At 39.5% G+C, this 23,744-nt stretch overlaps 1 protein-coding gene across 1 annotated transcript in view; it reads right to left on the minus strand.

Moving 5' to 3' along the window:
- ANK2 (ankyrin 2) overlaps nucleotides 1-17,763 on the minus strand; it is a 304,223-nt gene extending 286,460 nt beyond the window's left edge. Inside the window, exons 1-2 of the mRNA XM_088132944.1 lie at nucleotides 17,333-17,763; nucleotides 17,081-17,256 (exon numbers count right to left, since the gene is read on the minus strand). Of these exons, the coding sequence (XP_087989070.1) occupies nucleotides 17,081-17,155 (75 nt within the window). The 5' untranslated portion in view covers nucleotides 17,156-17,256; nucleotides 17,333-17,763. The remainder of the gene's footprint in view (nucleotides 1-17,080; nucleotides 17,257-17,332) is intronic.
- Between the last annotated feature and the right edge of the window lie 5,981 nt (nucleotides 17,764-23,744).

Raw genomic sequence — 23,744 nt, forward strand, 5'->3', positions numbered from 1 at the left:
ACAAGGAAGATGGACAAGAATGGGAACAGAACAGAATGTCAAGTAAAGTTGTAGGAATAAGCCTTTATGTCTAAATTAATCTCATACCTGGAAAATAAATCTGATACAGAATTTAACATGGAAACCATTTTTAGACTATAATTCTACCCATGGGTTTGTACCGCATTAAAATCTGGTTTTGTTTTTTTTAACAAAGTTTTAACATTTAAGTCATGGATGATTTCTTAAAGGTAGTTTCCCTACTGACTAGATAAGTCTAGTGTTTCACTTATATTTCATACTTTGCTGATTACTACTGATACTCTTACATAAAGTTGAATTTAATAATGTTCTATCATTTTAAATTTTTATTCATTTATTGGATTTATAACCCATTTTATTCAACAGATTAAAGATAAAATGATATAAAATATTCAAATGTAGAACAAAATTAACAATTATTCTGAGAATGTGTACTTAACTTCCTTGACCTTATGATGCTTGTAGATCTCATTTATATTTACTATGTACTTTTCTTATTTTTTTTTCTTCATTACTCTTTTTTTCTTCTGCTTCTTGTACACTTGCATTATGGCTGAGTAGGGCTAATGTATAGCACTGTTTTTCTCAAAACTTCACCTTCATGCATTCACCTATTCAATGCATGTTGACTATAGATTCAAATGTCTGAGGAGGAAGTACACATCAGTATGTATTATTCTCATTTTGCCTTTCTATTCTTAGCATCTAAAATAGCTGTCAATACTTAAAACCCCAAAACATATTTTCAATTAAAACAATTAGAAGCAATAGCAATTATCAATTAAAAAAATAAACTGGGCCAAATGCCTTCTAACTGGTTTTAATTACAGGTAGTCCCCAGTTTATGAACAAGTTCCATTCCCAAAGTCTGTCCTTAAGTCAAATTTGTATGTAAGCCAATATGGTATTATTTTATAATACTGTATAAGTAGTATTGTGTAATTAACTTGAATCATTGTGTATTTAACAAGAATCATTGTGTATTTAACCCAAATTTGGCTACAACAGGCTCCATTCTTGACTATGGATTGTCTGTAAACCCAGGTGTTCATAACCTGGGGACTACCTGTATAAACCCCCTGTCCGAAATTCCAGTCAGCATGATCAAGGATGAAGTAGACTCCAATATTTCTAGATGACACATTTACCTCGCCACAGGAAGTGGCAACACATATTTAATATTGGCTGGTCTTTTAAAAGCAAAGCAGAGTCTGCCCTGGTCAATATTTGGATGGGAGATTATCAGGAAAGGCCAGAACCACCGGCTGGACCAGAAAGTAAAAAATAAAAACAGATAAAGAGAAGCAAGCCACTGCTGTACTGCTGTCAAGTATCCAATATGGATATGTCTATGTAATGGCTAGGAGTTAAACCTCATTAGCAGGAGGCTATACTTACATTTAATGTAGCATAATGTAATGTTTACATTGTGCCAAATAAACCTCTTTTGGGAAAACATTTCAAAGATCCCTGGCACCATCACAGAAAAAAAAATATTTCTTCTCGTGATATTCATTTTGTGTATAAATGGACATCAAGAGAAGAGCTTTTCAGAAAGATATAAGAGAATGGGCAAACCAATGGAGAAATGGACAGAATGTTATGGTGCCATGTCATTTGGAACATCAAAAATTGACCACTAACATGTTAAAATGAATCTGGAGATGAAGTAACAACCAGTGTGGGCTTTCCAGGAGAGGGGTAATGAGCTCATTTCACCAATACCCATGTAACAAACTCGCCACTGGGTTCAGTATCAAATCATCTTTCAAGATGAATCTAAAGATGCTTTATTTGGGTTTCCTCTTCTGGCAGGGTATTGTACTCAGTGGCTAAATGGGCTCTTCCAATTCTATGGTTGAAAAAATAACCTACAAACAGAATGGAAAACTAATTATTAGAACAGCACAGTACTTCTTGAATAATTCAGAAAAGGTGCTTTGGAGTATGAGGGTGAACATACTCATGAATGAACATAGCACCCACATGGAACTCTTTAAAGCAGCCATAATATACTAACAAACTGAGACCACACATTCTCCTGGGGTTCCGGGAGGCCCTTAAGAATTGGCTCTGTTCCCAGGCCTGGGGCTAGTGTGTTTGTGGGACCCCTGTCATGTTTTATTGTTATTGTTATGGCTGTTTTTAGCCCAGGCTGTCCATTTTGTTTACATATTTAACTGTTTTAGCTGTTTATTTAGATTGTGTAAGCCATCCAGAGTCTACTGGAAAGGGCAGCCACAACAAATTTAAATAATTTTAAACTTTTAAATATATTTTCCCAGATTCATGCAGCTGCCCTCTGTAGCTGCTATGTGATCCCAGGACATGATGAAACTGCCAAAGAGTTCCAGACATGCTACGTTTATGCTTCTGGATGCTTTGAAGCACCTTTTGGAGCTGAATCCAAAGCACAGCACAACCCTAGTAACATCATTTTCTAAGAAGGGGCAGAGATGGTATAGCTATAGTGAAAACTGCTGAAAGATTGTTTGTTCCACAGAAGCAAACTGAACTTCCACTAATCAAGATGAGTCAAGGGTATTCACAAGCCATGAATCTATTGCTAAAGATGACATGCAATCTATCCAATATGAATTAAATACAATTCTCTGGTCCATCAACAGCTACACAAAGCACACCTGCCTGAGTTTCAGTTTATCTGGCATCATGTGTTTTGTTCCTGGCATAAACGAGTCTTTCTGGATCCCATTAAATATCAACAGGAGATTTCACTCCAAATGGAACCATTCCAGCAACTTCATGAGATATTGACTGTAGGAGGTACTGAAGAACATAATAGCATAAATGCCTGCAAGAGAACAAAGTATGTTTAGCACTGCCATTGGAACCAAACTGGCAGAAAGTATCAAGACTACTACAATTGGTGCTCCAGCCAAGACAGGTATTCCAGATGGCTTTCAGGGTACACAGTACAGAAAGTCATAGAGTGTCATGGTCTATTTTGACTCTTGTGAGTCAAAGGCTGAATGGCCTGAACCAACAATTTGTCAGCCTGGGGAGCCAGCAGGCAATTAATCACCTGAAGCAGAGCAAGGAGACAATGAGAAGGAATAGCTAAGGACAGATGCAGATAATAAGGGAACAGATTCTGGCAGGGGGGCTAGCCATAGGATGCACCAACAACTTCAAAGGACAGAGCAAAGGCAATCTGCTCAGCTACTTAGGAAGCAAGACAACAACACCTCTAAGTGAGCCATGCCCACAGCGGTGGCTACTTAGGTGCACCTACCATGACCTCAATCTCTATTGGAAACAACTGTCCAAAGTTGGATCTGCATTCCTGTATCTTTGTTCTCAGACTCTAGGCTTTATGACTGACTTTTGGAGCTTCCTGGTATTTGATGCCTTGACCCACAGACCACTTTTGTTTCCCTGCTACTGACTCATCCCATTTTCTTGGACCTCCATGCTATTGGCTACCCACCTTGTAGCCCTGCCTCTTGTCTCTTGTGGCTACTATTTTGGACCTCTGGCTCTAGATATCTGAACTCTAGATCCCTGAACTCTCTAGATCCCTGAATGAGAGTTCACATTGGCTACCAAGCAAGATCTCACCTTCTCAGTATTTCTCCTGGAGCTTGTGTGTGACTGCTTAACTGAGCATTCTACTAGCATTTTAGTTGTTTGAATTACAGACCCATCATTAAACTAGTTGGAACTTTCTACTGTTTGATTACTCAGTCTAGAACAGGACATAAAGGTCCAAAACAATCAGTGATATCTTAGTTCCTACCATTTATTTTCTAACATTGGTTATCAACCAGAAACAGCTGTGGTAGATTTAATTTGTAGACATTGAGGGCTCATCCATAAACCTGCTTACTGCAGTTCAAAGGCATCCCACTTTTCATCTGCTGAGATCACATCCTCGCAACAGGGCCTCCAACTCATTGGCAGTATCTGGGTGTTTAAGTAAGCAAGTAAGTAAATAAATAAAAAGCTAAGAAGGAAACAAAAAGAGCAGAACACATCCTCTCTAGCAACCAACACCCAGGGATAATCAGCAATTTACACCAGAGAAACAATCAAGCAGAAAACAATACCCTAATCAAGGAACCACCTAGGAGAAAACCACACTCCCATCAACACTGGCAGAGCAAACTACTGTATATAAACAGGGAGCAAACCCCACACTTACTAGCACTGATGATGTTACTTATCAGATAATGAAATGTCTGCAAGTAAACAACCAAACTCAGAGAGCATCAAGGACTCCACAACTTTCCTTTTTTTCCCTGTTATGGTTACTCTCAACAAAGACAAATATGGATGCTTTCTCATTTAAAGCCTAGTACTGGTGCCAAACAGGAATTTATGAAGAAAAGAACACACAGCTGGATCAGTCAAATGCTACATATTGACTGCTGAAGAGGTGGGGAACGAAACGAAAATATTTATTGTGGCTAAGTCTATCAGAAACATTGAAAAAGAAGCATAATTAAGAAAGATTAGAGTCATATAATTACATAACAGTGGAATGACATTTTAACAAATTTCAACATAAGCACCAAACAAAGGGTTAAAAAAGATTTAGCCTCTGATTTAACAGCTATTAATCTTATGCGCCAAATTGTTTGGCAGAAATAGATATGCATGCTCTATGGCAGATCTGATGAACAAAGTTAAGGATTAGAAAATGAATTAACATGGCTTATTTAGCATAAACCAGGATTTGTACTCACTGTACTTTGTTGAGCAAACCAGAGAGTTAAACAGACAAGTAAAATAATTATCTCTTGTTTGATCACCTCCTGGTTTGTTTCCACTTTTTTCTTTCAGTACCCAGATTTCAGATGGAGTAAAAAAATAAACCAGAACTAAGTCATGAATAAGCCACAATCCTGGATTCAGACATAATAAAAAACCCTAAATAAAATAAATCAGGCTTAGGGAACCAAAACCAAATTTTATCATTGCCAAGAATCTATGAATTTTGAAGGAAAACAGCTAAACAAAGCAGACTGCAGTTTAATATTATGTGCTAACTAGAAAAGAAAGAGAATATGAGTTGGAAAAAGACAGGGGAAGAAATCAAGATAGGCAGCCTACACTTCAAGCATTCAATTATGCAACAGTCTGGATTGGTAATAATGTTTAAGAGGCAGAGACAAAAAGCGAAACCACTTACCACTGGATACCAGTTAGTACTCTGCTTATCACCAGTATTCAAGGAAACATAACATGAAATTTGCTCACATATACAATAAACAGAAGATGCTGGTATGCTTTGAGCCCTAGTTATAGCAGTATAGCTGGATTCAAAGGGTTAACATAGCATACACTCATCTCAAATCTTTTGCAGCATTTTTGGTGAATGAATCTTTTGTTACATAAACAAAGATTCCTTTAGTATTGAAAAGTTTCAAGCCTTGCCGCATCGTACTCCTCATATTCTGTGGGAGCAATTAAAGCATGCAGTTAAGCCAGAACACTTTACAATCATGCAGACTTTTCTTTTTAAAACTAAATTAGTTATACAAGATGCAGTGTAAGATACTTGACAAAGTTCTCAGACTGCACTGTGTCAGGGTAGTCAGATTTTTTCCTCTTAGGGTGGGAATCTCAGCAGTATTGTTGGACTCCACCACAGCCATGATTTGATTACCAACAACAGAAAAATGTGGAACAGTCACATATAATTGATCCCAGCATTTGGTAGGAAAAACAAAAGCTATTATTTTAATGTTATCAGACAAATTACAGAAAAATCTATATTTACATGTTAATCACAAAGTTGGATCGTCCAAGTAGTTCCTACTCAACTCATGTCTATGTGTTAGCTATAATCTGTTACTGCGTTAAAATTTATAAACTCCCATCAAAAATTTGATAGTTGTCATGGATTAAGTATCATATTCAGTAAGCCAAAATTTTATATTTTGTCATTACGTTTTATGGCTAAGACTGCAATCCCCTGGAATCTTACTTGAGGGTGACCTACACTAAACTCAGTGGGATTATATTAAGCAGTACATAGAAGAGAAATAGGTGAAAATAGTTTCTTATATTTACTGTCAAAAATGTAACTCTTCACAAACAATTCCAAAAGGTTTCTGTGGTTGGAACTATTTAGATGTAATATATGTAACTGTGAAACTAATTGTTTTCACTAATTGGACTAATTGTTTAACTCTGAGCCACAACAGAATCAAAATACAAACAAAATACTTGCATATTTACCTAATTGTTCTTAGCTCTTCCAAATGTCTCTAGCACAATTTGCACCTTACACTGATCAAGAGTCTCAGGTAATCTTACCTACTATATTTTTTTCCCATTTAGTACAGAGCTATTTCTGATGGTAATCAAAGCTTTTCAAATTACCACTTCTTTTGATTCATCCACAGTTAATTTCATGTCAAATTAGTGCCAGAGGAAGCAAGATATTCCTACTTTAAAATATAAGTGCATTGTTTCACACTAGAGAAAACCAGAAAATAAAGCAGGATTTGCTGGTAGAACTCAGATGATAAATAGATCAGCAAAGATTTCTGACTTTCAGTTTTTCTATAACACCAATAATACAATGACTGGTTCCATCCTAAATTATATAGCTGAAATAAATAAAATAAATAAAACCCAAAGGGAATAGCCCAGAGTAGATTTATGTGTAGGACAGTGAAAAAGAGCCAGAGCACATAGTCATGTCATATTTCTGGGCTCAGATGTCATTAATTGTTTTAGATTTTAATGTTTTGTGTTTGCATAGGTTTCTGGTTAGCGTGCGCCATAATTTTAGCAACAAAAATAATTTTAAAAAACATTTTGCAAATCTGAAGTCTTGTTTTTCTGCCTTTGATATAAAATAATGCATTAATTAGCTTCCCCACTTCTTTGTTATCATGGAAGCCTCTCTACCCACCTGAAAGCTGATTTTCCCAAACAATATGAGATGTGGCATGAAAAAGTTGAAGTTTCAGGGGGAATTACTAGAAACTGTGGGATCTCCCAACTATGAATAAAATTTCTTCCAGGCATGCAAGCAACTTTTTGAATCAAATCCAGAATTAAAAACTAAAACAGAATAAAAATGTCTTAAAACTTCAGAATGTGGTAAACTTTCTATTTTTTTGTCTGCTTACAACTGAAATAAAATGGAAATTATCTCATGGGTGCAGTCAAATTGAGAATGCAGGAATTGGCAGGTTTGGTGTAAGGCCATTGTCCAGAAGGAATTTGAGACTCATTCTCCCACTTTCAAATATCTCTTGGGCCATGCTAGCTTTCAAACCTTCCTTCCTTCCTTCCTTCCTTCCTTCCTTCCTTCCTTCCTTCCTTCCTTCCTTCCTTCCTTCCTTCCTTCCTTCCTTCCTTCCTTCCTTCCTTCCTTCCTTCCTAGCATTTTTCTCGCCGGTGTAGCATCTGATTTTTTGCAGATCAACCAAATGTTGATCCATTGGTTGCAACAGGAATTGACCAAGCAGCTTGTCATCTGAGCCTGATGCCATGAGCTGAGAGAGAGTGATTGGACCAAAATCACCCAGCCGACTTTCATGCCTAAGCTGGGACTAGAATTCACAGTCTCCTGGCTTCTAGCCTGGAGCCTTAGCCACTAGACCAAACTGGCTGGCTGGCTGGCACACATATGTGCATGCGCGATAGATAGATAGATAGATAGATAGATAGATAGATAGATAGATAGATAGATAGATAGATAGACAGACAGACAGACAGACAGACAGACAGACAGACAGACAGACAGACAGACAGACAGACAGATATGGTTATCTGGGAATTTATATTATTTTTATCCTTTTTTTTTTTTTTTTTTGGTGAAAAGGCTCTGGTACTGCTTTCCACACAAAGAGACAGTCTTGCCCTAAATTTTTAATCAGAAAAACACAAAACTGAAGGAAACAGAATGGGAAAGAGAGAGAAAAACTTAAGTTTAATGCAATGATTCTTAAAATGATTTTTTTCTATAATGAGCTGAATACATTCTATTATAGAAAAGCTCAACAGGCATTTCAGATATCACTGACATATGGAGTATATTTCTGCTTATGTTGTTATAGACCTTTGCCCAGTACTGAATTAAAGGGCTACCTGACAATGCCAGCATAACATGTACTGTCCCCACTGCCAATTTCTTATCCTGTCTCTACTGTGCTTGTTCTGAACCACCGCTGACTGGTGCTGTACCACTCATTATAGGAAAGTTGATTGCTTTCTTCCTCCTGCTGTACTACCGGTTCCATCACCAGTTAGTGAGGAAAACATTCACAAAGCCGGACATGATAGGTGAACTGGGATGGGCTTGGTTTCTCTCATTTGGTTGGTCTGCTGCTCCTCCCACATCTCATTTGGCATCTTCTCAGTTAAGATAGTATAAAAGATACAAAGATGTGGCAAGACAGTAGGGCAGAAACAGAACCCAGAGAGAACAGCCAGCCCAGCCCTAATTGTGCAACTAGCCAAGTCCTAAGAAACAGGAGAACTCAAATGGACTAGAGCTGCTGATAGAGGGTAGGAAAGTGAAATTGGCAAGTACAGAGAAACTGGCAATTAAGTAACAAAAGTCTGATTCAATATCCCACCTTATTTTCTGGAAACTGAAATGAGGAAGAGTGGAACTGCTGCATTTTAAGGTAAAGATACAGTTCAGAAAAAAAGTTACAGTGGAATACCCCAAATAAACTTCTTTTTCTCTTCTATTGAAACTTCTTTTCCCCCAGATACTGTAAAATGCTAGAGTTCTGTTCTCCTTTCCTCTACTTTGCTGGAAGTCTGGAAATAAAGACCCAGTAGCCCAAGAAATAAAAATCAGGAATCATCTACAACATACAGTGTAAGGACTGTAACAGCCACTATGTAGGACAGACAGGCAGAAGACTAGCAGAGCGCATCCATGAGCACCAACTAGCAGTCAGAAGACCTGATGGAAACTCCTTAATCTCACACCACATGGACAGACTCAACCATAGTATCAACTGGGAAACTGTGAGCATCCTAGACCACGCTAAATCCAAAAACACAAGGAAATTCCTGGAAGCTTGGCATTCAGACAAATCAGCCATCAATAGACACATAGAGATAAACCACAATTACACACCATTCAAAATACACAATAAAAAAGCTAAGAAGGAAACAAAAAGACCAGAACACATCCTCTTCAGCAACCAACTCCCAAATAAGCAGAGATTAACACCAGACAAACAAGCAGAAAACAAAACCCTAAGTAAGGAACTACCAAGGAGAAAACCACACCCCCACCACTGGTAGGGCAAACTACTGTATATAAACGGGGAGCAAACCCCACACTCACTAGCACTGATGATGTTACCTAGTCAGGTAATGAAACATCTGCAAGCAAAAAGCCAAGCTCAGAGAGCACCAAAGACTCCACAATAATTTGAGGAGCAATGGAGGCAGGTAACAGTAATGAAAGGAACTCAAAAAACAAAGTACAAATGCTGAAAAGGAAATGGTTGGGGTGGAAGGTGGCTAGTAAACAGAATAAAAGGGGCATTTCCACTATTCCCAAGATTTGGCAAAATACATCTCTAATCTCACCTAAACAGGTCAGCAAGCCTCACTTCCAAAGTAAGGGGTAACAAAGTGTTAGATTTTACACACCTTGAAGCTATGGTGGGCTGGTATCAGCTTAAGAGGGCAAATACTTTAAACCTGGTATACCGAATGATAATTTAACAGGGATGAAATGAAGGCAACATCATTGGGGCAAGGAAAAGAGTGGCATTGTCAGAGCACGATTGTGTTGTGGTAAAGTGCAAGTGAGGACATGGCAAGTCACCCACGACACTAACTGGTAATAGATAATACATCTTGACACCCTTTTTTTGTTCTTCACAGTTTCATTTGCACCTCCACCTTCAGAAAAGAATAAAGTCTTCAGCTAAATTTATAATTTCAGGGATTTTTCCATTCGGTAATAAGATGCTCAATCAATAGTACCAGAGACTCTTTACATGATACAAAGTTCCATTTAAGTTTCTTCTTAGGAGCCTGACAATCAGAAAAGGGTGGGTGAAGACTGCTTAAGGTACAGATTTGCTTCATCTTTTTTTTCTTTATGGATCAGTCAATTATTGAAGGAAGGGTAAATAAAACAATTATTATTTCTGATATTGCTATCTTCTATAATATAGCCTCAAAAACAAATGCCCATATTTATTTTCAAAGAAAAGGTATATAAGAAATTGAAGCTTCTGTTTGGTTAATCATTCAACCAATCCAATGCAGGATTAAGTTGAGTGACTATTTCTAATTCTATATTTACTAGTCAGTGCATCTCTTAAAGAGAGCCAGTTTGGTGCAGTGATTAAGGCAACAGGCTAGAAACCGGAAGAGCATGAGTTCTAGTTCCACCTTAGGCATGAAGCCAACTGGATGACCTTGGGCCAGTCACTTTCTTTCATCATTCTAGGAAGCAGAAAATGGCAAACAACTTCTGAAATCTTGCCAAGAAAACTTCAGGGACTTAACCAGGCAGTTGCCAGGAGTCAACACTGACTCAAAGGCCCACACACACACATCCACACACATCTCTTAAACAGTATAACTGCTCAAATCTTAGCATCTAACTTAATATTCAATTAGTTTGTGAATGATAGCTCTTACATTACTAATGGATTAGGCAGTCACCAGGAACATGCTTTAGAGCAGTATAAAGCAGTTTAAGTATATTCCATGAAACATCAGTGTTCTGCAAACAGCTTGGAGGAATGTCATGAGCGTTTGTAAAAATAACTGTGTACCTGGCTCAACTCTGCTGCTAGCTGTTATTGTGCATGTAGAGTTGTACAAATTTTTATCAAAGGAATTTGATGTATCACCTCAACCAGGACTGTGGTACCTCCAGCAACACTGCTCTGCTATGATGTAAACTTCTCTACCTATCCAGAATTCTCATTCAAAGCAAAGTTTGAAATGATGCTGTTGAGTTGTTCTAATGAACAAGCAAGATGAATGCATGCAGCACCTGCCACCAGTCATTGGTGGGCATGATCCCATAGGTCAAACCCATAGCAACTGACTTCACTTTCAGCATGAAGCCAACAAGTGTGCCTTACAATTACCAAGAATGTTCATCCCAAGTACAGAAAGTAAAGCCTCAATGCCAAGGTCATCCTTGCACAGTTCCCACCCACTAACAGCGGGCAACAACAAGCCAGCTAAGGAAAAGCAAGGCAGTATCTCCACTTTCACTTTTGAGCAATGCTCCACCTTGCTCGGTCCTGGACAAAAACCACCTGACTTTAAATTTGCTGAAGCTTGCTGTCTTTGCTACTGTCATTCAGCCACCTGAAGAATTCACCAAGACAAATGTGCCTGGATATTGCGTCCTCCAAAAGCAACCCCATAGCCATACTTTTTAGTTATTTTATGAAACAGATACAGGTGTTCAGATTAAAAAAGAAAATAAAACAGAATTTAGAGTCCCATAGTGTTAGAAAGCTTTAGAGAAGTTCTAATTGTTCCCATCAAGTATAATAGATGCTTCAAAATACACTTGAAAAAAAAAAATTCTACCTGCTAGTCAGAAGTCATTCAGCATGGTTACACAAGTTGTTTGAACCAGTGTGGAGCAACCATGAGTAAACGAGTCACCCACTGCCACACAACTGAAGAAATTTCAGATTACCCAGGTTATCCTGGGAGCAGCCATCTCTGGTAGCATTCCAACCACCTCTGTTGTGGCTACAATTTCCTGTTGTTGTTTAATCAGCTCCAAAACATTTATTTTAACTGGAGATAGTCCAGTCTGGATCAAAATCTCCTCACATACTATTTCTGCTCCAGGTTTGATATATATATACACACATCCTATGTGCCTATAGAGGGGGAGGGCAGGAATGGAAACAGACCAAGAGCAAATGAAGCAACTAAAGTTAAGTACACTAAAAACTTGCCCTGGATACAATGTGATTGAGATTATCTGCACTAACCATACTTTATCCTAAATTCCAGATTTGTGCAGCATATTAATATGCTTTAAATACCTTTAAACTGCATGCTTTAATTTATAACAAACATAACATTCAGTGTCTAGGTTAAAGGGATCCAAGAAGGTCAATGACTGAATAAGTGAGTATATTTATTTCAGTTATTGACTAGCAAAATGGCAACCATGTTGTGTTCAAACAACTTCAGTTAAAAGGCAATGTGGTATGGGGAGTAAAAGTAGTGACATACAAACACCAATTAATTAAGGTTTATAGTCAAAGATACATATACAATCACTATGTCATTTAATGTGAATAAACTGTCTCTCCAATATATACATATTTGAATTGGCCGTCATATTGCTGCCAAAAGACAAAAAAAAAAAACGCTAAGTGGTTTTCTAAAGTGGTCCCTGAGTTGAACCAAAAGCGGAAAGGTACTACCTAGGTTCACATATCATGCTAAGTTTTTGGTTTGTCTTAAACCAAATGAATCATGAGTTGCTGGGAGTCAGGTGGCATATACATTTAATAAATTATTATTATCATCATCATATAACTATAGTTCAATACAGGTAGTCCTCGCTTAACAACCACAATAGGGACCGGAAAATCGGTTGTTAAGCGGGGCAGTCATTAAGCGAGTCACCACATGACTGGACCTGGTTTTACAGCCATTTTTACAATGGTTATAAAGCAAATCATTGCAGTTGTTAAGCAAATCACGTGGTCGTTAACCAAACCATGTGGTCATTAAGTGAATCCAGCTTCCCCAATGGAGAGTTTTTGCTGGAATTCGCTTAACAACCACATGATTTGCTTAACAACCATGTGATTTGCTTTATGACCATTGTAAAAAGGTCACAAATAGTGATCACGTGACCGCAAGGGTGGGGTGATGGTTTGTAATGGTCATAAGTGTGAGTACAGGTAGTAAAGCACTTTTTCTGAGGCTACCATAACTTTGAACTTCATTAAATGAACAGTTGTTAAGCAAGGACTACCTGTAAACCATGATTAAGCAAACCAAACCACTCAAGAGGAACCAGATATGAACATCAGCTTTTTCCACACCAGATCTGAAAATCTTGTATTTGACCTTCCCATAACTGTTCACAGCAGAGCCAAGGTGGACTGTTGATAAACATATAAACAATTTATAGTATGATTGAAAAGGTAAATATGTTCACAACAAATATGTTTGCGTCTAAAAGCAGTAAATGGTTTATTTGCTCCTTGTGTTATAGAAAAGGCCTATGATTTGATACACATAAACCTTCTATGTCAATTATGTTAAATATTAAAAATGAATGCTAGTTCATTTTTAGTCTCCAACCACCTAACAACATGCCTTTAGCAAGTTGTCAGGTTTCTGATAACTCAGCACTAGAGCAAAACTATGGCAATACTTCACTTACTAGTTTAAAAAGCAACCCACTGTATATTAGAGGCATAAGGCAGAAATGCAAATTGACAAATAGCATATTATATTATTAGGTACAAATTGCACAGGTATGGATTTTATATGATCCAGAGTTCCATTTGTTATTATACTGAAATTTACTTCTTGTGATTTTTCCCAGTTCTCCTATTCACACATGAGCTTGCTATAGCTCCATCTTCTCTAGATCTGCTCCACCCCTGTAGTTAAAAACTCCAGATTAAAACAATCCATCTCTACCTACAATTGGATATCAGCTCCCACAATCAGCATACTTATTTCACAAAGCATCTATCTGCCTCTACCATTTCAGATTATATTATAAAGTTGCATGCAGGAATGCTCCATTATTGGAGAAGCGCAGAATCCGTTGCACATGGAAAAATATAGGCAGTATTCAAATGCATAGTTCTCTACCAGCAATTTAGAATGATAATGTTCAGAAATTACCAGTTATATAAACTGTCCCTCTGTCTAAAGTTTATGAAATTAAAGTAGACACCAACCAACAAAGGTCTGTGAAATCAGTCTTATACTTCATTATATTTTCTTCACAGTCCTGAGACTGAAAAACAAATTCAGAATAGATTTTCATTCATTTTTCTCTCTACTAAAATTAAACTTGGAGTAACTTATTGGAAGTAGTCTTTCTAGTTTTTAGCTGACTGTGAAACAAGAATAGCAAATAATAATAATAATAATAATAATAACAACAACAACAACAACAACCACCAGAGTTTTCAGCCTGACCTTTCAATATAGAGTTCAATGTCAGTTATTCAAGTAAACATCTGAACATAACGTCTGTCTGAATTCCAAATCTTTGCAGTAAGCATCATCAATAATTTATTGTCACACAGCAGACAGAATAAATATATAATACAAATTTCACTGCAAATATTTTTAAAAATGTTTTACATAAAAAATAAATAAACCCTTCAGTGAATCTAAAGTACGAAAGCAATAATCCCTGAGAATACAGGAAGGGACACCACCCTAAGGTATCTCTATTCATTTCCGGAATCTTCCATAGGATTTTAAATGATCTAGATATAATTGGAAGGGGCAGCGTATTGTCTTTTACATTCTGAAGTTGGCAGCACTTCTGCTATATCAAGATTAGGCAGAAAATGTAAACAATTCTAGCAAACCCTTAAATGTATGTATACATGCAAAACTGATGCAGTATTCTATGAAAGGTATACATCTTTCAGTTTCGTGTACTGCAAAAGACAATACAGAATGAAAATAATTAAACTGGTAATTCCAAACATACACCACTTTGCATAACTGTTCCTTAACCAAAAAGCAGAGAACAACTTGATTAACCATTTTTCATGTGACCAAATACATTTTGATAGGAAGTGTTAATATAAAATATCGCACAGGTATAGATATACATTGTTCCATGGTTGTTTTCAGAATTTGATAGATACCACATGTTTATGTTACCCTTACTATGCGCATACACAAACACACACACACACACACACACAGACTTGCTAAAGCCATGTGGTTCCTGTTAGAATCCTAATAGTATTTTGCAAGGCTCTGTATGCTGCAGCAGACAAATTCATTTTAGATAATTTAATGGATGACCCTGGAAACCAAATTCATTAGCTCTCAAATCACATAGCTAGACATTACCTTTATCCATGACACAGCTTATCAGTCTAAGGAAAAAGCCAAAAAGAAAGTAAGAAAACAGAAGGGTAGGTTTAGGTCATAATTTAGATATAAAACAGAATAAAATTAAGGGACAATATAAATTTATCTACAAATAAAATGAGTTGTACGTATAAAATATCTGCAATCATAAGATTAAAAGAGCAGCTCCTTAAGAAGTTCAAATGTTGATTGAATAAATAAATAAATAAATAAATAAATAAATAAAGGCTAAGTGATACTGCATTAATAGACAACCTTTGAGATTATTGTGCTAAACCTCTTAGCACCATCACTGAAATCTCTTTTTAGTTTCCTTTGCTGATATTGCAGCTCAAGCTACTTGCAAAATGATATTTGTGTTTCTCTCATTCTTCACATTATTTACTGATGAGTGAGTCCAGGCTGAGATGGAGCCATTCTCACTATCTTCACTTGTATTATAAATGCATGATAAAATACATTTCAGGCAATGAAAATAAGATTCGTCCCTCTGCATTTTCCCAGTAATCAGCAATGAAGAACCAATTTTGGGTCCCTCTTCCATTTCCATACAAAATCACAATCCTGAGATACTCAAACTGCAGCACTGTTTTGCTTTACACAGTGCAAATTGCATTCTGTATCACTCAATAACACACTATGGAATGTATCTCTGTATTATCACACAAAGCTTATAACAACTAAATGGTATATTTTTCCTTCCTTCCTTCCTTCCTTCCTTCCTTCCTTCCTTCCTTCCTCCCTCCCTCCCTCCCTCCCTCCCTCCCTCCTTCCTCCCTCCCTCCCTCCCTCCCAGTGTTATTTGTTGGAACAGTGCACTCTCCAATACTGTCACCTTCAAAATAACGCTTTCTATACCTCAGTTGCATTTAAATCTTATGTAACATTTCATATTTGACGGGCATGCTATCAAAATTTTGTTGTTTGCTGGGAAAAGTGTTACCAGAATGTTGTCCATTTGCTTGCTGGGGGGAAGCAGTATCAATATGCATTATATATGTTTAGTGATGAGATAAATGGAACTCTTCATATGTAAATTGCTCATCACTGAATGTGATATGGTCCAGGTAGTATGACAAAATATATACATGGATCCTCTTCTGTATTTTGCATGATCTGTGAGTTAGGCAGTAAATGTGCATGAATGTTATCTAGATAAATGATGTCATTTAGAAGGAGGATGCAGCAGTTGCTGTGTGATATGGTGTATGAAGTTCTATACCTGCATATACTACATCAATCTCTGCAGAAAAATAAATAATAATAAATAACCAGGCAGCATGTTGCCTGGCAGTCTTGCATATTGTCTAAACTGCATGTCCCGTATTGTAATAATGCAGATACAGTATGCCTATATCATAAGGTGCTCCTGTGCATATGAGGTTTATACGTTTAACAAGGGTAAAACTTCTCTGTACCCATCCATCTGGGGCAAACAATATGGAGTTCTGTCTCTCCTTAGGACGTGATAATATAAAGGGTAGCAAGCTCATTTGATACGCCTAAAGGACAGGGCATTAATTATTATGAAATTTAGTAACAAGATGATGCTGAGAAGAACCTACATGATTTTTATGAAAGCAGGGAGCTCAAACAGAAGGTGATCATTTGGGAGTTGGTCTGTTACAGAGCGCCACAGCACAAGGCAGCAAGTGAAGCTCTAGTGGTGTCAACAAGCTTGTCTGATGACAACACAGTGCGGTGAAGCAGTCAGTTCCTATGCACTGGCGTGCACAAACCTGAATTGGTCATTTCCATCCCCCAGTGCACTTGATGAAATGGACCTTTTTTATTTTGGAGTTGCCACCCGACACTCAGTGGCTCGTCCCAACCGCGCCTCCTTGCAACCCAGTCCCCACCGATTGCAACGTAGCTTCTTCCAAGACGTAAATAAAAGCGGAACCTCGGAATGGGAGAGCGCGCCTATGTACGCGTGTTGGGGTGTGTGTGTGCGGGCACGGGCGGGTGGTTGTAGTGCCTGCCACCCTGTGCCTCCCCGGGGTCCATAGAGCGCACCCACCTGCCGAAGGCGTGTCTGGCTGCCTTGGGGCGATATCCCGCCTCCAGGAGGGCCAGGGGAGGTGGGGGAAGCCATCTTCCGTCCCTTGGCTGTTTCTCCGTTCCGTCACTCCGCTTGTCTCTCCAGTCCTACTGAAGTGTCGTCTGGTAGCAGCAGCCGCCGCCTCCTACTACAGCCTATAGAGAGAGGCAGGAGCTGAGCCGCTTGTGCTGGGAGCCCCCCTCTCTCTCTCTCTCTCTCTCTCTCTCTCACCTTCCTCCGTGTCCCGTCGACCTTCTTCCTTCCAGCTTCGGGCTAAGAAGACTTGGCAGAGCCGGCTAGAAAGCACGCCCGAATTCCCCACAGCCGACCGCCTCCGCCTGCGAGGAAGTGGGAGGGGGGCGAGGGTGGCGGCGCAAGCTGGGGGCGGGAAGCGCGGGTAGGGCACGCGACTGGTCAGGGAATGACCTTCCCCGGGAAAGTCGCAGGCGCCACCGCCGCAGCTGCTTCCTTGCGCGCTGGCGGCGGACGCTGTGGCGCTCCTTCAGCGCCTCTGCTCAGTTCTGTTCCTCCGGGTCTTGGTGCAACAGCAGCAGCAGCAACAGCTTCATCTGCGCGCGTGCGGGTGCGCGGCTGTCGTGGGAGAAGTGGGGAAAGGGCAGCGGCGTTGGGAATATCGTAGCCGCTCTTTTCTCCTTCTTTCTCCCTCTCCTTGCGCGCGTGCTCACACATACGCGGAGCGAGAGGGAAAAGCTGGAGCGAAGAAAAGGGGAGGCTGCATCTGCGATGAGGTCATGGACAGCTCCTTGAAATACGGCCGGTGGCTCCGCTGGTGCTGTGCCTTACCGGCTGGCGGAAAGCGGCGGCGCGGGGGGCGTAGAAACGGATATGAATAACCCCCAAAATAATACCAGACAGCCGTACGCTCCGCACCCGCGCCCCTTCTCAACGAATTGCAGGATTACAGCCAGTCGGCGCTCTCCACAAAGCCGGCGAAGGTGTGGTCGCACAGGCCGAGGTTTTGCTTCTGTTCTCAACAGGACGGTCGCCGGAAAGAAAAAGAAACGGCGATTGGCAGAGCAAGCCTATTCGTGGCACTTTAGAAGCCCCCAGCTCCTAGCTCCCAGGTTACAGCAACCTTCCCGCAGCTGCCACTGTTCAGACTCAGCTAGGGAGCCTTCCTTGGGCCCTAGGACTGCAACCCAAAACTAAGCACCTCTTACCGACTGAAACGAAGGCACCACACCAATTTATTTGGGGCTAAGCCCCATTGACTCCATGATGTTTAACCATCAGTAGGCATGCACAGGATTATGTGAGGTAATTGGTAAGGCTACTAATAAAGTGGAAATTTCCTGATCCAGGGTAATATATCTGTCTTTAAACGAGCTTTTAAGTGCCAGTAAAACACAAGATACTTAGCTGCTGTTTTATTTTAACAGCTTTTCACATTTATTTTGATGCAGCATTTTGTTGCTACATTAGGTTATTTTGTAAACTGCCTTGTAGGTTTTCAGGTTATATGAAAGGTCAGAATAAAAGAATGGATCACTCAAGTCTCCCATTAGCACAGTGGTCAACTAGACACCTATGGAAACATTAAATAAATGCAGTAGCTGTTCTTTTCCAGCAACAGGCAGGAGGCCCTAATCTTGTAGTAGTATATGTGACTGTTGGATATTTATCTATATATACTGGAAGACTGCATGATCTGTCTTCTACACTGGCCTCTGGAAATCACAAGAATGTGGGGTTTTCAAAAAGATGGGAACTTCTTAACAGCACTTGGGAAGAATGGCCAGAGATTCTTTTGGGATGGATACCACATTTGGCCTGTGAGCCTGGATTATCAGATCCTTATAAAAGTTTCTTTTCTCCATCCTGTCCCCCATGGCACAGCTGATGGGAACACAGAAAAAAAACTTTTTAATATCTGCTCCTGCCAAAAGAGATAGGCTTAACTCTATATTTGAGGTTGTTCTGCCAGCAAGCAAAGATGTTTTATATCCAGACAAGTATCAGAGTTGTACAGTGTCCCATTAGGTGATACAAGTTTAATTGCTTTTTTCTCAAAAGTTATTGATACATTGAAATGGAATGTTAATATATTTATAGGAGGAGAATAAGAGGGGAATAGTCTCTGGGAGAGGACTTAAGGAACCTGACACCAGGTAGATGCTGGGATCTTGTTGTAAATTTGTTGTTGTTGTTGTTTAGTCGTTAAGTCGTGTCCGACTCTTCGTGACCCCATGAACCATATTGCGCCAGGCCTTCCTGTCCTTCACTGCCTCCCTGAGTTTGCTCAGTTTCATGCTCATTGCTTCAGTGATGCTATCTAACCATCTCATCCTCTGCCGTCCTCTTCTCCTTCTGCCTTCAATCTTTCCCAGCATCAGGGTCTTCTCCAAAGAGATCTCTCTTCGCATTAGGTGGCCAAAATATCTGAGCTTGAGCTTCATTATCGATCCTTCCAATGAGCAATCAGGGTTGATTTCCTTTAAGATTGACTGGTTTGACCTCCTAGCAGTCCAGGGGACTCTCAAGAGTCTTCTCCAGCACCACAGTTCAAAGGCATCAATTCTTCGGCGCTCGGCCTTTTTTATGGTCCAGCTCTCACAGCCATACATTACTACTGGAAAAACCATAGCTTTGACTATGCGGATCTTTGTCGGCAAGGTGACGTCTCTGCTTTTTAATATGCTATCTAGGCTTGCCATAGCTTTCCTCCCAAGGAGCAAGCGTCTTTTAATTTCATGGCTGCAGTCTCCGTCTGCGGTGATCTTGGAGCCCAAATAAATGAAGTCTGTTACTGCTTCCATTTCTACCCCTTCTATTTGCCAGGAATTGATGGGTCCAGATGCCATGATCTTAGTTTTTTAATGTTGAGTTTCAAGCCAGCTTTTGCACTCTCCTCTTTCACCCTCATCAAGAGGCTCTTTAGTTCTTCTTCACTTTCTGCCATTAGGGTGGTATCGTCCGCATATCTGAGGTTGTTGATGATTCTCCCTGCAATCTTAATTCCGGCTTGTGATTCTTCCAGCCTGGCATTTCTCATGATGTACTCTGCATATAGGTTAAATAAGCAGGGTGACAGTATACAGCCTTGTCGTACACCTTTCCCTATTTTGAACCAATCGGTTGTTCCATGACCGGTTCTAACTGTTGCTTCTTGGCCCGCATACAGATTTCTCAGGAGACAGGTAAGGTGGTCTGGTATTCCCATCTTTTTAAGAATTTGCCACAGTTTGTTGTGATCCACACAATCAAAGGCTTTTGCATAGTCAATGAAGCAGAAGTAGATATTTTTCTGGAACTCTCGTGCTTTCTCCATGATCCAGCGAATGTTGGCGATTTGATCTCTAGTTCCTCTGCCTCTTCGAAACCCAGCTTGTACATCCGGTAGTTCTCGGTTCATGTATTGCTGAAGCCTAGCTTGTAGGATTTTGAGCATAACCTTGCTAGCATGTGAAATGAGTGCAATTGTGCGATAGTTTGAGCATTCTTTGGCGTTGCCCTTCTTTGGAATTGGAACGTAAACTGACCTTTTCCAATCCCGTGGCCACTGTTGCGTTTTCCAAACTTGCTGGCATATTGAGTGCAGCACTTTAACACCATCATCTTTTAGTATTTTAAATAACTCAGCTGGAATACTGTCATCTCCACTAGCTTTGTTGTTAGCAATGCTTCCTAAGGCCCACTTGACTTCACTCTCTAGGATGTCTGGCTCAAGGTCAGTGATCACACCAGCATGGACATCAGGGACATTAAGATCTTTCTTGTAGAGTTCTTCTGTGTATTCTTGCCACCTCTTCTTAATCTCTTCTGCTTCTGTTAGGTCCCTGCCTTTTTTGTCCTTTATCATGCCCATCTTTGCACTAAACGTTCCTTTCATATCTCCAATTTTCTTGTAGAGATCTCTAGTCTTCCCCATTCTATTGTTTTCCTCAATTTCTTTGCATTATTCATTTAAGAAGGCCTTCTTATCTCTCCTGGCTATTCTCTGGAAATCTGCATTCAGTTGCTTATATCTTTCCCTTTCACCCTTGCTTTTCGCATTCCTTCTTTCCACAGCTATTTGTAAAGCCTCATCAGACAGCCATTTTGCTTTCTTGCATTTCTTTTTCTTTGGGATGGTTTTAGTTGCTGCCTCCTGTACAATGTTACGGACCTCCGTCCATAGTTCTTCAGGCACTCTGTCTACCAAATCTAATCCTCTAAATCTATTCATCACCTTCACTGTGTACTCACAAGGAATATGATCTAAGTCATACCTGAGTGGTCTAGTGGTTTTCCCTACATTCTTCAATTTAAGCCTAAATTTTGCAGTAAGAAGCTCATGATCTGAGCCACAGTCAGCTCCTGGTCTTGTTTTTGCTGTCTGTATAGAGCTTCTCCATCTTTGGCTGCAAAGTATATAATCAATCTGGTTTCGGTATTGACCATCTGGTGATGTCCATGTGTAGAGTCGTCTCTTGTGTTGTTGGAAAAGAGTGTTTGCTATGACTAGCTTGTTCTCTTGACAGAACTCTATTAGCCTTTGCCCTGCTTCATTTTGTACTCCAAGGCCAAATTTGCCTGTTATTCCGATTACTCCTTGACTTCCTACTTTAGCATTCCAATCCCCTATGATGAAAAGGACATCTTTTTTTGGTGCTAGTTCTAGAAGGTGTTGTAGGTCTTCATAGAAGCGGTCAACTTCAGCTTCTTCAGCATCAGTGGTTGGGGCATAGACTTGGATGACTGTGATATTGAATGGTTTGCCTTGGATACGCACTGAGATCATTCTGTCGTTTTTGAGGTTGTACCCCATTACTGCCTTTCCCACTCTCTTATTCACTATGAGTGCAACTCCATTTCTTCTAAGGGTTTCTTGCCCACAGTAGTAGATATAATGGTCACCCGAATTAAATTCACCCATTCCCGTCCATTTCAGTTCGCTGATTCCCAAGATGTCGACGTTCAATCTTGTCATCTCATGTTTGACCACATCCAGCTTGCCTTGGTTCATAGATCTTACATTCCAGGTACCTATACAGTATTGTTCTTTACAGCATCGGACCTTCTTTTCGCTTCCAGATATATCCACAGCTGAACGTCCTTTCGGCTTTGGCCCAGCCGCTTCACTCTTTCTGGAGCTACTTGGAATTGCCCTCCGCTCTTCCCCAGTAGCATATTGGACACCTTCCGACCTGAGGGGCTCATCTTCCGGCGTCATATCTTTTAGCCTTTTAACATTGTCCATGGGGTTTTCTTGGCAAGGATACTGGAGTGGGTTGCCATTTCCTTCTCCAGTGGACCACATTTTGTCAGAACTCTCTGTCATGACCTGTCCGTCTTGGGTGGCCCTGCACAGTATAGCTCATGGCTTCACTGAGTTACGCAAGCCCCTTCGCCACGACAAGGCAGTGATCCATGAAGGGGCTTGTTGTAAATACCTATTGTAAATAGTTTTGTTGTATACACTGAAGAAGAAGGATAAACCCTCCACTGTCTTACTTTCTGTATGTCAGTTGCCATCCTTGTAACCCTAGATACACATCCAGTTCTAAAACAACCCAATCACACTATGACACCATGGCCTCCACAGTTTTATAGAGATGGGACTGGCAGCAGTTCCAGGAAGGAGGAAGTTGTAATTCAGTATCAGGCCACAGATTCCCATCCTTACTGTATATCCTTCTTATGGCCTGGATATTGTTAGAAAGTTGCCCATTGCAATTCTGAATGAGAAAAAAAACAATAATATGATTACAAACATGCAGTCTTGACACTGGATTCCAATTATAGAGGAGAGGTCAACTTTGTGGGCTAATGGACACTTTTGACACGTGTGCTCTAACAAAATGTAGCTGTAGTGGGCATATCCTCAGGACACTTTAGAGGAATGGTGAGATATAAATATAATAAATAAATGCAAATATCCTGTATAATAACATTTATGAATTGCTTTAACGTGCTTCACAGATATTGTATTTGTTTTACAAATTGAAGGTTTGTGGCAACACTGCATCAAGCAAATCTATCAGATGATGATTAGCATTTTTAGCAATAATTTTTTAATTAAGGTATGTACATTTTTTAGACATAATGCTATTGCACCCTTAATAGACTACAGTATAGTGTAAACATAATTTTTAAATGCACTGGAAAACCAAAACATTTATGTGACTCATTTTATTGCAATATTCACTTTATTGTAGTGGTCTGGAACTGAACCTGCAATATCTATGAGTTATGCCTGTTTATTCCCTAGCATACTATGACTTCAGAAAAAAGGGGAACAAAACTGATATACTGTAAATACTGAAGTTTATAGAATATATGTAAAGAGCAACGATGCTGATTTTTAGATGAACTTTTTCTGACTTAACTTCAGCTAGAAAGTTATGGTTAGCTTAATCAATGTAAGAAATGCTCACTTCACTGCTGTGAAGACGATTCTTTCATTCATCTATTTATTTATGCATTAATCTATAACTCACCTGGTTCAACAGACCTATGCAGCTAGACCCATACTAAGTATATTACTGTATTTTAAATGTTAGGTTTATAATGTTATCTGTAAATTCTATTCATTTGTAATACTATTTCTGTGGTTTTGATTTAGAAATTCCAGAAAAGTAGTGTGATAGGAGATAGGGGAAGAAGTATTGTAGAATATTGAAATGTAATTCATTTACTGTAA

This window comes from Python bivittatus, unplaced genomic scaffold (genome assembly GCF_059951505.1).
Source record: "Python bivittatus isolate LINGU-HERP-01145 unplaced genomic scaffold, Pbiv_v1 ctg000070_np1212, whole genome shotgun sequence".
NCBI classification, from domain to species: domain Eukaryota; kingdom Metazoa; phylum Chordata; class Lepidosauria; order Squamata; family Pythonidae; genus Python; species Python bivittatus.